This window comes from Bombyx mandarina, chromosome 28 (assembly GCF_030267445.1).
Source record: "Bombyx mandarina strain Sakado chromosome 28, ASM3026744v2".
In the NCBI taxonomy this organism is placed as follows: domain Eukaryota; kingdom Metazoa; phylum Arthropoda; class Insecta; order Lepidoptera; family Bombycidae; genus Bombyx; species Bombyx mandarina.
This window is the reverse complement of record NC_143233.1, coordinates 7,108,930-7,122,909: the sequence shown is the minus strand read 5'-3', so window position 1 is coordinate 7,122,909 and position 13,980 is coordinate 7,108,930. Positions and strand designations below refer to the sequence as shown.

Here is a 13,980-nt window from a genome sequence, read left to right as displayed (position 1 = left end):
ATATTAAGGACTTAACGAAGCTTACACCGCAGTATAAATGACGTCAGCCACCCTAACATAGGGTAGAGATGTTTATTTTGTTGCATAACAACGACTCTACCAACCTTCTTAGCATATGTTACTAAATTATCTGCCTTCAAACATCATATTTTTCAAAGCAAAAAAATGAAATTGGTTAAAAAAACTAACAATATATATACGCTTTTATAGAAAATCCAACTAAAAAATAGAAAATAAATTTTAATAAATTTGAATTAAAAATAGTGTAAGAAAAAATTATTTTATTGTCTATTGTGTTATGTCTATGTTCTATTTTTTAGTTGGATTTTCTGTAAAAGCGTATTTTGTTAGTTTTTTTAAACTATTATTTATGTTTCATTTTTTAGTTGAATTTCAAATTTTTTAGTTTATTTCATTTTATTTTTAAATATTAAATTGTCATCGGTCCTTAATAAGTATACCAAATTTCGAGTTAATCCGACGTTTTGAAGGGGGTCAAAATCATGTTCAAAGATTCCGTTACATACTAACATACGTCTGAAGCTAATAAAAGCGTATCAATAAACAAAAGAGCGTTATCTTATAGCGCCTATGTAGCAATCAGCTATACATAGAGTGGGCGCTACCTGTGCTCCGACAAAGGCTTTATCGTTTGTTTTCGAAACTTTAACTTTACGTTTGCTGAATTCATAAAATATACTAAAACATACAGACAGTGCACACACGTTATATTCACACGCAGTTTGAAAAAGCTCTAGAAAAGTTTCGCTGACTGTTTTTAGTGTAAAAAGTTCGTATGTGAATACGCGGTGGGGCTTTTTGCTGGCTCGTCCGCGACGGATGTTTCGTAAATACATTTATCAAATTGAAAGCTTCTGTCTTTTTGATTCATATTTGCATTGTTTATATAATTAATAAAGTTGGGAATGTTTTGATAAAAAACTTATATGGAAAATTACAATTAAAAAATTATAGAGTTGGAATATTCCTTCGGACATTCCCAAAGTGTTAATTAACACTAAATAGATGTGTAGAAAAAAAAACTGATCACAAAATGAAGACTCTTACGCAAGTCGATCGGGAAACTCAATTGCATTGTAATTGTATCAGCTATTCCATTCATCCAAGAACATAACCCACTACTAATAAGAAAACAGAATAAAAGTTACGTGCCTAAATCACCCGAAAGAAAATTTTGATGAAGTTTCAATGAGTTTCCAAGCCGACTCATCCCTAGAGTTTTTACTTATTAAGATTTTTAGAATATAAATAATACGTTCTAATCGCTAAGGCCAATAAATCTTGACGTTATTAAAGAGCGAAGTTCGGACACCTCTGGCGCTAATAATAGCCGAAGTTTAATACCTCTGGCTTAGCGATACGTGAGATCGTTGTGTGACGACCCCCTGGATCGAGAGACAACGAATCAAACGGTATTTAACTTAATCATTTTCATTAAAGTTCTAATGAGAGTTGAAAATTTGTTTTGGTCTCAGATTTATTTTGGTTCATCTTAGTAATTGAAGGTGATATCAGTGGTAAATCATCAACGTACAGATGTCCACGGCTGGATATAGTGTCTATATTATTGGTGGTAAGACCTCTTGTAAGTCCACACGGGTAGGTACCACCCGCCTATTTCTGCCGTGAAGCAGTAATGCGTTTCGGTTTGAAGGGCGGGGCAGTCTTAACTATACTGAGACCTTAGAATTCATATCTCGAGGTAGGTGGCGGCATTTATGTTGTAGATGTTTATTGGCTCCAGTAATCACTTAACATCGGGTGGGACGCTCGTCTGCCTACAGGAGAAATAAAAAAATATCTTAAAACAAGACGCATGCAAATACATTGTAAGGATTATAGCTTCATTCTTGTCACGTCCGTTGGACTCGGCCGGGCGATGCAATCGCAAATGAATGCTTTGATACGGCCAATTCGGATGTGAATAATTTGAGTGCACATAAATAAATTGCACGCAAATCGATGCTGTAATTTGGTAAAAGCATCGAACGTGTTTTTGAGTTCGCATCAGTGCTATGTAATATTCTAGATAACGTGTGTGTACTTATGTACATATGTGCTGGCTGTGGTGTATTTTGACAACATGGATGGATGCACATCTTCGAGATACTCATTTTAGACAAAACGGCTTAACGGTATGCAGCGGCTTCTCTACTCCTGGCATTGCTGTAGTCCATGGGCGATCGTAACCACTCACCATCAGGTGGGCCGTATGCTCGTCTGCGTACTAGCGCAATAAAAAAAATATCCAAATACTAGCTATGAAAAACAAGCTCTTCTATAAATACTACTTATTGTCCGAGAGGCCATTGAAATAAACAAAAATACTTTAATTTTATTAGGCAGATGGTTGGCGTCTAATACCTGAAATCCTCTTATCGTGAAAATGAAACCCCAATTTGAAAAATTCGCTGACCACCAAAACATAGCCGGCATTGTATGTACAAACAATTGTCAGTAAATAATTATATATATATATTTTATTTATTGCTTAGTTGGGTGGATGAGTTCACAGCCCACCTGGTTGTTAAGTGGTTACCGGAGCCCATAGACATCTACAACGTAAATGCACTACCCACCTTGAGATATAAGTTTACTTTTTATTTACTTATTAAGTTGCACCAACAAAGTGATCATCAATACAAAACATTGAACAATTGACAGTAAGTTCATGGCAGATGTCACCTCGATTATAGGTGCAATCGACAGTGCATTAACAAAAAAAAAATATATAGCTAAGATTTGATTACATTTGATTGATTGCTTAAGATTAATTTATATTTAATTGGGAAATAATTCGCAACAGATTTTTCCTGTAAGTTGTGAGACAATTAGATCCTAGTTCTAGAATAGTTACAACGGCTGCCCCACCCTTCAAACGGAAAGTTCAAACCGAAACGCATTACTGCTTCACGGCAGAAATAGGCAGGGTGGTGGTACCTACCCGCGCGTACTCACAAGAGGTCCTACCACCAGTGTATATATAGAAACGAGTTAGAGTGATATTCAAATATCGACTGACGAAATAAAAATATTAAATAGTACTTTCAATTATGTATATTAGTTGCCAATACCATTCATTAACAAAGGGTCACGGTTATGATAATATCAACCGGGCTTAAGTTCGTGATGTTTGCTGGGTTGTTTGTTATTTTATTATTTACTAGCGGCCCGCTCCGGCTCCGCTCAGGTCTTTAACAAAAATTTCAACGATATCTAACGTTTAAATATTAAAAATAAAACAGAGACGTTTAAATAAAATAATACTTATTGCGGCATAACTATAATAGTTAGATATATGCTGTCGGGTCACTTTTTGTAAATAATAATGTGTTCTACAAAGTCGTAGTACATTATTTTATTCTATCATCAATAGTTTTCGCAGCGCACGCGATATAAGAATATTTTAGGTAAGTTTTTTACACACACATCACATTATTGGAATTAAAGTAATAATCCCTAATTTTTTTCAAAAAATATTGTAGCCTATGTCACTCGGGAATAATGTAGCTTCCAAAGAGTGTAAGAATTTTTCAAATCGGTTCAGTAGTTTCGGGGCCTATTCAATACAAACAAACAAACAAATCTTTCCTCTTTATAATATTAGTATAGATTTGCAAAATTATTTTGATACTTTATTAAATACTTACCAAAAGTGTAGTCATGGTCTCCAGATCTGAAATATAAAAAAATAAATTATTATTATAAAAGAAATAGTTTGTGAATCTTGAAAAAAAACTCACTAAAACTAAAAACCATGGTTCCTTCCATGAAATGCAACAGTATTTGAAATTTATTTCACCTTCCATTAGTAATTACTAAAATTATAGTTTATGCTGGTTTGATTTTAATTGCACCATATTATTCCTTCATCGTCGATGTAAATTTTTTTTATTGCCTTTGTAGGCAGACGAGCATACCACCCACCTGATAGTAAGTGGTCACCGTCGCTCATGGACATCAGCAATGCCAGGGGCAGAGCCAAGCCGCTGCCTACCATTAAGTACTCTCCGCAAGCCTCGTTTGAAGAAGGACATGTCATAACGCTCGGAAAACACCGTGGAGGGGATTGTCATAATTCTGTGAACAAGCTAAGTATGTAGGTACGTATTGCATTCGAAAAATTGGTACCAGCCTGCAGGATTCGAACACCCGCATAGTCGATCGCTCTATAGGAGTACACTACGCGGCACAACTCTTAGGCCTCGTTGACTTCTATATTGTGTCAACTCTTGTCAATGTTATATGATGACTAGCTTTTGCTCGTGACTCCGCCCGCGTAGAATAGTTCCTTTGGCATAACGCTAAATTTTACCCCCACATAATTTACGTAGAAAGTAAAAATATTTTTGAATTATAGAATATTAAGGAGCTATTTAAACCCATATTTTGAAACATTCTTTATTGGTGCTCCACTTGTATTGGTCTTACCGTGATTTTATATAGCATAGCCTTCCTCAATAAATGGGTTATCTAACACTGAGAGAATTTTTCAAATCGAATCAGCAGTTCCCGAGATTAGCGCGTTCAAACAAACAAACTCTTCAGCTTTATAATATTAGTATAGATAAGCGGCCGCCCCGAAGACCGAAGAGGGGGATTAAGGGAAAAGTGAGAATAGATGAAGAAAAGAAGAAGCACCAACGTCCCACCCATAAACGCATCAAGCCTGCTCCTTACAAACCTGCCGCTCATCACCTCTGCCTCGATATCCTCGAGGCCTAATTACTGGTGGTAGGACCTCTTGCGAGTCCGCACGGGTAGGTACCACCACCCCGCCTATTTCTTCCGTGAAGCAGTAATGCGTTTCGGTTTAAAGGGGGGATAGCCGTTGTAACTATACTGAGACCTAAGAACTTATATCTCAAGGTGGGTGGCGCATTTACGTTGTAGATGTCTATGGGCTCCAGTAACCACTTAACACCAGGTGGGCTGTGAGCTCATCTACCGATCTAAGCAATAAAAAAAAGACCCGTCCCGCGCCCCCTTAAGATGACGCGACCCAACGGATTATATGATGATCAGGACCAATGCCTAGTCATAAGTTATCTCAACGGTAAATTCGAAATTTACCAAAGTAATTGGCTCTAGCATATTCAAAACACAAGCAAATTTTGGTATTAAATTATTTTCAACCAAACGCAGCGGTGTACTAAACTTAGTCATTAGTCTTTGTTAGCGTAGAGCTTTTAATGCATGCACTAAGTATTGAGCTTTCTGTATTTCACACTATGAAAGCTGGTTCAACATTGTATGCTACATTTTTTTATTATTATATCAATCTAGGAGTGAATTGTTAATTTGTTTTTTTGAAAGCGTTTAATATTTATCGAACAGAAAGTATTATGACTGGTATTTATCTATGGTCGTATTGTATGTAGTTGCTTGTGTTAAGGCGTAAGCTGAGTCTGCATGCAATTGATCCTGTCCGCTCAAACTCAAATGATTTATTTACTTTTTTTTTCGGTCCGGGGGCCGAACCTCCTACGAGGTCCCCGCGCCTAGGGGTCGCGCGAGGTATGTGAGACTTGACGATCTGCATGGTATTGGAAGCAGACCGCGGGCCCAAGGAATTTTAGGGCCCACCCACTAAACGACTCCTCTACTCTTACACCCGACGTCCGATCTCCGTCCGGGGTCAAAACCCGGTCAGAGTCGGGGGTTCCCGCGGTCAACACTGCAACCAGACACGCGACGCCACCCCGAGGACGTCCGGTACGGTCTCCAGAGTACGGCGGCCCTACCAGGCCACCCGGGCGCACGAGCACGGCACGCCGGGATTGAACATCAAATGATTACCTTAACAAAAGTCAAGATTTTCTAACTTAGCCCCGTGCGTTTTTTTTTTTTATTACTTTGACGCATGGACAAGCTCATGCCAACCTGGTGTTAAGTGGTTACCGGAGTCCATAGACATCTACAACGTAAATGCCGCCACCCATCTTGAGAAAAGAGTTCTAAGATCTCAGTACAGTACAACGGCTGAAATAGGCCAGGCTGTGGTACCTACCCGTGCAGACTCACAAGACCAGTATTTTGTGAATAATTCATCGCACCTCACACATCGACCGTGTTTTTATATTAAATAAACAAGTAAAGGGGATGTTTAAGTATTGTCTCATTTGTAACGTCTAGTCCTGGCTTCGAGTGTAAGCGAGAATGTACAAAGTAAGCATCAACATCTTGACACATCTGCATACATGTACGCAATAATGCTGAGTGCTTGTCCCTTACTATTTGTTCGCGTTTCTAGTGAGTCGTTCATTAATGATACACCAATCTACTTATAATATTATAAAGCTGAAGAGTTTGTTTGTTTGAACGCGCTAATCTCAGGGACTACTAGACCGATTTGAAAAATTCTTTCAGTGATAGATAGCCCATTTATTGAGGAAGGCTATAGGTTATATAACATCACGCTACGACCAATACAAGCGGAGCACCAATAAAGAATGTTTCAAAATCGGGGTTTTTTGCCTTTTTGAGAGCTTCCGCTGCGTGCGCTGCAGAAACGGTTAAAGTTTCGCTAAAATAATGTACGACAGAATTGTTCCCCTTTAAAATATCTAAAAAAAAGTCCACTACAGCATATGTTTATATGTTAAGGCTGGCTCACTATAACGATTTTTATGCTAACCAAATTTGTTCTAAAATAAAGCATTATTTGTGAAGTCGCGGGCAAAAGCTAGCTTAAAATAAACAGAGATGAAAACATTAAGAACGCTACAAGCGACGTCTTCCAGATAACCATCAGGCAGAAAATATGATCTAAGAAATAATCTGCAATGTACTTATCAATTGAAAAAAGAATATAAGGAAAAACGAAAAGAATATTTATTAGCTGTATAAATGGTGACCGTATTAAATAGTAAAATTAGCCGAGAAAAGGAGAGCTTCGAAATAATTTTTTGTTGCTTGTGAATTGTAATAATTTTGATGTTTAACTTAATATTTATGAATCTGGACTTTGATTGTTATGTCTATGGACTTTAATCAACCAGAACCTACCGGGTCGTGAGTTACTGATAAATTTAGCACAATAAATAAAGAAATACGAAGAGCTCTATTAAATTTATTTGTTTGCCATACATTTTTTTCCCTACCTTTTCACTGGTAGCCTAGGACGGCTATACCAACTACGCCCGGACTGGTAGGTGAGTTCATGGGCTCAACCTGAGAGAATTTGCTAATACTAGTTCTAGCAAGAGCAGTGCTTCGCTGAATCTACCAGCGGATCGAGATCGCGACCCACTGAGAAGATCCGGCGACAAAACTCAGTGGCCTGTGTCTATGAGTTAGTTTTCTTGTCGGTTGAGGACGGTGACCGAGCCGTACTCTATTAAAATTCGTGTACAAACTACGTTAGCTATTGCCACATTATGGATCTGTGTGTACTACCAATGTAAAATGGTTTGTGGAGCTTCTTCCAACGAATCAATATGTTTCGATAGTTTGGATAATTAGTGCAAGCCGCAGCGAAATCTGCAAAAGTTATTTTGAAGACCTGATCTTTGTCGATCGAGTAATTAATGCATGAGCCCTAATAACAAAAATAGTAAAAAAGTATATATAAGCTGCATAAAAACACCACAGTCATTGACTGAGATCGGAGAACATAGTGGGTTTTCTGAATCGCGGTTTCTTTCAATCAGACCAATGGTAGGGGTCCTTTCGCGAGAGTATCACACGAACTGTGTTTATAGTGGCAACCGCACATACATTATGTATACGATATACGACGAGTAATTCTACTTAAGACACATTTTTGCTTTTTCCTAAAAATAAGACAGCGACGCTATCGTTTTGAATTAAAAATTATTTTTAGTTTGATTATTAAGATAATTTTTTTTTGTATTTATACATTTTAGTGACATTTAGTATTAGATCCCGCCTTGGCTAGAGTAATCGTTATTCTTCTTATTTCTTCACCTTATCCCACTAGGTGGGGTAGGCACAGTTAATTTTTCTCTTCCATTCTCTTTTCTATCAACCGTCATTTTAACACTCACTCCTCTCTCTCTCATTTCGTCACACACTCCATCCATGTCTTCTTCGGTCGACCTCTTCGCCCTCTACCTTGCACTACCATTTCCATACATCTCCTAGTCACATGCATCTTCTCTCTACGCATCACACGTCCATACCACGCTAACCGTCCGCTCTTTAATTTGTTGAATCGTTAACAGAAAGTAATTGACGATATTCGGGGAGATGTATGCCATCTGATTGACTGAAGGCATTGTACACAATGATAGCTCCGAACATCATGATTTAATAAAAAGGAGCATTGGTATTGGTTATTATGTGTGTGTATGCGTGTATGTATATGTGATTGTGTATATAATAATATGTACATATATATATATACTGTTTTGTGTATCTAGTCGTAGCTTAATATAAATTTCATTGCACCTACCACTATTTACTCTGCACTACCTTTGGTTGACTGGTAGAGAATGCCTTAGGCATTAAGTCTGCCAATGTAAATTTTACATGAAGTGTAATAAATAAATAAATAAATAAAATTATCTGTAAAACGTCATCGAAAAAATAACCACCAAACAATTTCGGCTGTCAGTTGCGACGCTGAACTGGAGTATGCTCTTTAACTTTACGACCGTTTATTACCGCCATTCTGAAATCGTCCTGGCCTAAAAGATAAGACGTCCGGTGCATTCATATCAAGCGATGCAACGGTGTTCGAATCCCGCAGGAACGTACTGATTTTTCTAATGAAATACGTGCTTAGCAAATGTTCGTAATTGACTTCCACGGTGAAAGAATAATGTCGAGTAATAACAATAAAAACCCATAAAATAATAACTTGCGTAATTAATTACTAGTAGTAGAACCACTTGTAAGTCCGCACGGGTAGCTATCACCACCAGTGGCTCTAATTGAAAATAAATCTTAAAAATCCGAAAGAGTTATTATCGCAAAAATATATTTATATATAAATTCACACAGTAGAGGTATGTAACTTATGATCAGATACAGACTGTCATCCAACGAACGACCAATGGCCAAATTCTTCCCGGGATATCGGGGACGGCTGATAAGGATGAAAAATTACATGAAAAAAACATTGCGTGCGGAAATCGCTCTAAATTACACGGATAATCAAGTGTATATAAAATCAATTTCATTCTTGGAAATTATATTCTGTTAGTTGAAATGTATCAAGAATAATCATTCACAATGGCCAGTTTCACTGATATGGTGTATTGTAACTCCGATTGGGTAGAATAAAAACCATCATTTTTCCAGCCATAACACCCCTCCATTCCATAGGATATAGATTTACGGCAACGGATAGCAGTATTAAAATTATAATTTGTGTAATTACTGGTGGTAGGACCTCTTGTGAGTCCGCACGGGTAGGTACCACCGCCCTGCTTATTTCTGCCGTGAAGTAGTAATGCGTTTCGGTTTGATGGGTGGGGCAGCCGTTGTAACTATACTGAGACCTTAGAACTTATATCTCAAGGGGGGTTGTGGCATTTCCGTTGTAGATGTCTATGGGCTCCAGTAATCACTTAACACCAGGTGGGCTGTGTGCTCGTCCACACATCTAAGCAATAAAAATAAAATAAAATAGAAGTATTCCCGTTGTGAATTCCATAGCCTCCGATAACCACTTAACACTAGGTGGCCGTGAGCCTTCTAGAGTCTTCATGTATCCATCTAGACAAATAGAAAAAAGAGCTCATTAAAAATTTGCATGTCCCTTATCTAAATACTCTGCTCGTATTGGAGTATTTTTTGCTTTAGCAACTTGGTAGAGTAGCCAGATTAGTTTATTCCTTATAAAATCAAATAGTGACAATTGTTTAAGACTAACACAGATGGCTATGACGTTACCAAGTGGATTTTGTTTAGTGGTGGTAGGACCTCTTGTGAGTCCGCACGGGTAGGTACCACCACCCCGCCTATTTCTGCCGTGAAGCAGTAATGTGTTTCGGCTTGAAGGGTGGGGCAGCCGTTGTAACTATACTGAGACCTTAGAACTTATATCTCAAGGTGGGTGGCGCATATGCGTAGTAAATGTCTATGGACTCCAGTAACCGCTTAACACCAGGTGGGCTGTGAGCTCGTCCACCCATCTAAGCAATAAAAAAAAGCAACATTTAGTAACAAAAACGTTTAAAGGTTTTGGCAGTAAATTAATTTGGACGAAATCCTATTTATATGATTGACTCTTGTTCAAACGTAATCAATTTCATACTTACAAATTGATTTTCCATGAATTTTCATTTAGGATTTCCATGTGGGTACCTGTGAACAGAATTTATTAATTAAATTACGTTTTTAGATTATTGAAAAGAGATATATTTATTATCCTACCTGTGGTGGACCTAAATTTGTAATTTTCCCTTTCTTTTTTTTCTATTCACTTTCTACTTAAGTATAGGGATTTTGATGGTGGATACTTGTTTGGTTTTTGTTTCAACAATGTTTTAATATATTATTATGCATTTGTCGCATTATGCATTTGCATTATGCATTCGAGTATCAAAAAAAAAAAAAAAACAAATAAGTAAATAAATTAAAAATAAATAAATTAAAAATAAATAAATTAAAAATAAATAAATTAAAAATAAATAAATTAAAAATAAATAAATTAAAATAAATAAATCAATAAACTTTTATTGTTTTACATACATATTTGCTCACAGCACCATCAACGGTAGAACCTGAATCGGGCTAGAAATAGTATCAAGAATCTAGATGTTATATGCTCCAATGACCAAGAAATACCAAAGGGGCCGTACACACAGCAAGCTTATACACATGTCGATACAAAATGAGCTCTAATTAAATTATAACATTTATCATTGTTGAAAATTTTCAATCTCGTATCTCAAGATCTGGGCATAATTGGCCAGTCTCCGACACGGGATAAGGGAGGCTGTGTCTAGCACAGTCGGCCCTGACAAGGGTACGATCATATCCCGACGTTTTTAGCCGTAATTATAAGAAAAATATACGTTTTTGTGTATTCGATCCACGCGCGCAGCGGATTTGCGAAATCAAGGATTGTTGTCGGGGATTCTTCTCTTTTTGTGCCGATACGGACGAATTATTTTGTTTGGGAGGAAAACTGTTTGTTTATTCACGAATGTTGTTAGTAGACGGCTTCGAAGAAATAAGTGTAATATAGATTTTCGTTTAGATGCCTTTCAAGTGATGTACTTGTTAAGGCAGAAAAATTGCCTTTCTTCGTCCTAATGTGAAGTTTTTCACTTTCTTTTTTTTTTCCAAAAACTTTGATTTATTATCCGATGTTAATATAAAATCGTCAGCCTTTTATTTGGTTTATTAACAAGTTCTTTCTATGTTTTTAAATATACTAGAGGTCCCGCAGTAGTCGAAATTCGACTATAATTAATTGGAATTGTAAGTTTGTACACTATTATGATTGTATTTTATACTTCTATAATCACAAATTTCGCCAAGACTACACTATAAAAAATATTAACAAAGACAAAAATTATTTAATCTATTCTCAAACAGACGTCAAGAATAAAAGTTTGACAATAAATAGTATGCATGCGTGTGTGCGTCAAATACATGGTATGTAGTGTGTGTAATGTTTTCTTTATCGATTTAATGTATCTTTTATGCATTATTTAAAAAAAATATTAGCATTGTGCACTTCTTCTCTATATTCTCTATAAGTGTGGAAAATTTCATACTCCTCCGTCCGCGGAATTTTTGTAAAAAGGGATACAAAGTTTTTGCTTCACGTATTAATATATAGATATATTAATATAGTTTTATATTATATATAAATAAATAAATACGATTTGTCGTGTGTTAGTGTGATGCTCATAGACTGCGATGGAGTTGGATCGGTGTCAATGTCATTTTCAGGAAATTTTCAGATACTTAATCCTGGTTTGGTAGCGATTGGATCAAAGTCAGACAAATCGAGCCGGACTTGGGAAGTCAAGCTATAAAATGTAATCAGTTAAAATTACTACTAGTAATGTAAGTTGTCTGATAACGTTACGGTCTATTGAGATTTATTTATTTTATTATCCTATGACGGAGAGGCTGGTTCGATGTTGTTTTTAAAATGATGACGTCACCGTTACTGATACCATTCTCTTCATCATCATCATAGCCTATGGAAGGCAGTAGACGTTAGAACTCATATCTCAAGGTGAGTGGTGGCATTTACGTTCTAGATGTCTATGGGCTCTTATAACCAGGTGAGCTGTGAGCTCGTCCACCCATCTAAGCAATAAAAAATAACACCGACCGATAAGACAGAAATTAATCTGAGAGCAATTAGGTTGGAATATAAACAAGGATAAAACAAGCTTTGATAACCCGTAAATTGGAGCAAGCTAGTCGTAAGTGTCAGCAACGGAATTACATGGCACTGTATTTATACGGGAACCGGCAATGTAACATGATATCAACGTAATATCGACAAGATAAGTCCAGCTTTCTCGAGCGCGATGTGGGTCGGCGCGATTGATCACAGTTCCACTGATTGCGAAAACAACCTCATTTTTCCTCTTACATGGCTTATAGAGACCCCGCCTATTTCTGCCGTGAAGCAGTAATGCGTTTCGGTTTGAAGAGTGGGGTAGCCGTTGTAACTATATTGAGACCTTAAAACTTATATCTCAAGGTGGGTGGCGCATTTACGTTGTAGATGTCTATGGACTCCAGTAACCACTTAGCACCCGGTGGGCTGTGAGCTCGTCCACCCGTCTAAGCAATAAAAAAAATTAGAAAAAAGATCGAAAATTGGAATAAACTGTTAACTAGCTGGCACTGTATAGGTATCCTGCAGAAACCAGGTGTAACCGCTTGAGACACTTGTTTTTTTTTATAAAATGAAAGCTTCTTTAGCATCGTTGTGATTCGAAAGTTGATGAAACGAAAAAGCGACAGTAAAAAGAGACAGAAACATAAATTCATAAGAGTTAACGTGGGAGAAAATGAGATAGGAAGCATTATACAGTGTTACTTATATTCGTGGTTTTCTATGTGCTCTTCTGAATAAATCTATGTAGTATATACGAATGACATGAAAAATAATTATCAAACTTTGTATCACTATGATCATTACTAAAACCTACAATTATCCTCTTCCCGAAATTTGACATTCGCCTCATTATCTTGAAGCCAATATTTTTGAAGGTTTCACTTCTACCTCATGTGAATTGCACACGTTTTTTTTACTGCTTGGATGGGCTACTTAATTCCGGAATGGTCAAGACTCAGAACAATGATTTTCCTAAGATATTTGATGCCAAGTGACCCGTCATTTCATCTGCCCATCAACTGCATTAAAATAAAATATTTATTTATTCATTTCGAAATAATGCATAACAAAACCACCGTAGACCTTTCGTAGCACCAACGTAGCAGCTTCGTAGGCGTCGTATAAGCTACGCAGCAAAATTGAATGTCATGAAACAAAAAAAAATATGACAAGGGTAGCCGTATTACGTCAGCTCAGTAATACATTCTGATGTATATTAAAGCTAGTAAGCAAACTAAGTGAACTGGAGGTCCCGCAGTAGTCGAAATTCGACTATAATTAATTGAAATTGTAAGTTTGTACACCATTATAATTGTATTTTATACTTCTATAATCACAAATTTCACCAAGGCTACTCTATAAAAAAAATATTAATAAAGACAAAAAATATTTTATCTATTCTCAATTTGAGTATGCATGCGTGTGTGCGTCAAATACACGGTATGTAGTGTGTGTAATGTTTTCTTTATTGATTTAATGTATCTTTTATCCATTATTTAAAAAAAAAATATTAGCTTTGTGCACTTCTTCTCTATATTATCTATAAGTGTGGAAAATTTCATACTCTTCCTTCCGCGCAATTTTCGTAAAAAGGGATACAAAGTTTTTCCTTCACGTATTAATATATAGATTACGTCAATGAAAATAGTTCAACTACAACCTCATGACTCAACATG

The 13,980-nt window shown here is 36.6% G+C and overlaps 1 protein-coding gene across 1 annotated transcript in view; it reads right to left on the bottom strand.

The window, feature by feature from the left end:
• LOC114243389 (cell adhesion molecule Dscam2) overlaps positions 1 to 13,980 on the bottom strand; it is a 170,793-nt gene that overhangs the window by 84,049 nt on the left and 72,764 nt on the right. The window contains exons 5-6 of the mRNA XM_089738984.1: positions 10,251 to 10,296; positions 3,672 to 3,697 (exon numbers count right to left, since the gene is read on the bottom strand). Coding sequence (XP_089595110.1) covers positions 3,672 to 3,697; positions 10,251 to 10,296 — 72 coding nt within the window. The remainder of the gene's footprint in view (positions 1 to 3,671; positions 3,698 to 10,250; positions 10,297 to 13,980) is intronic.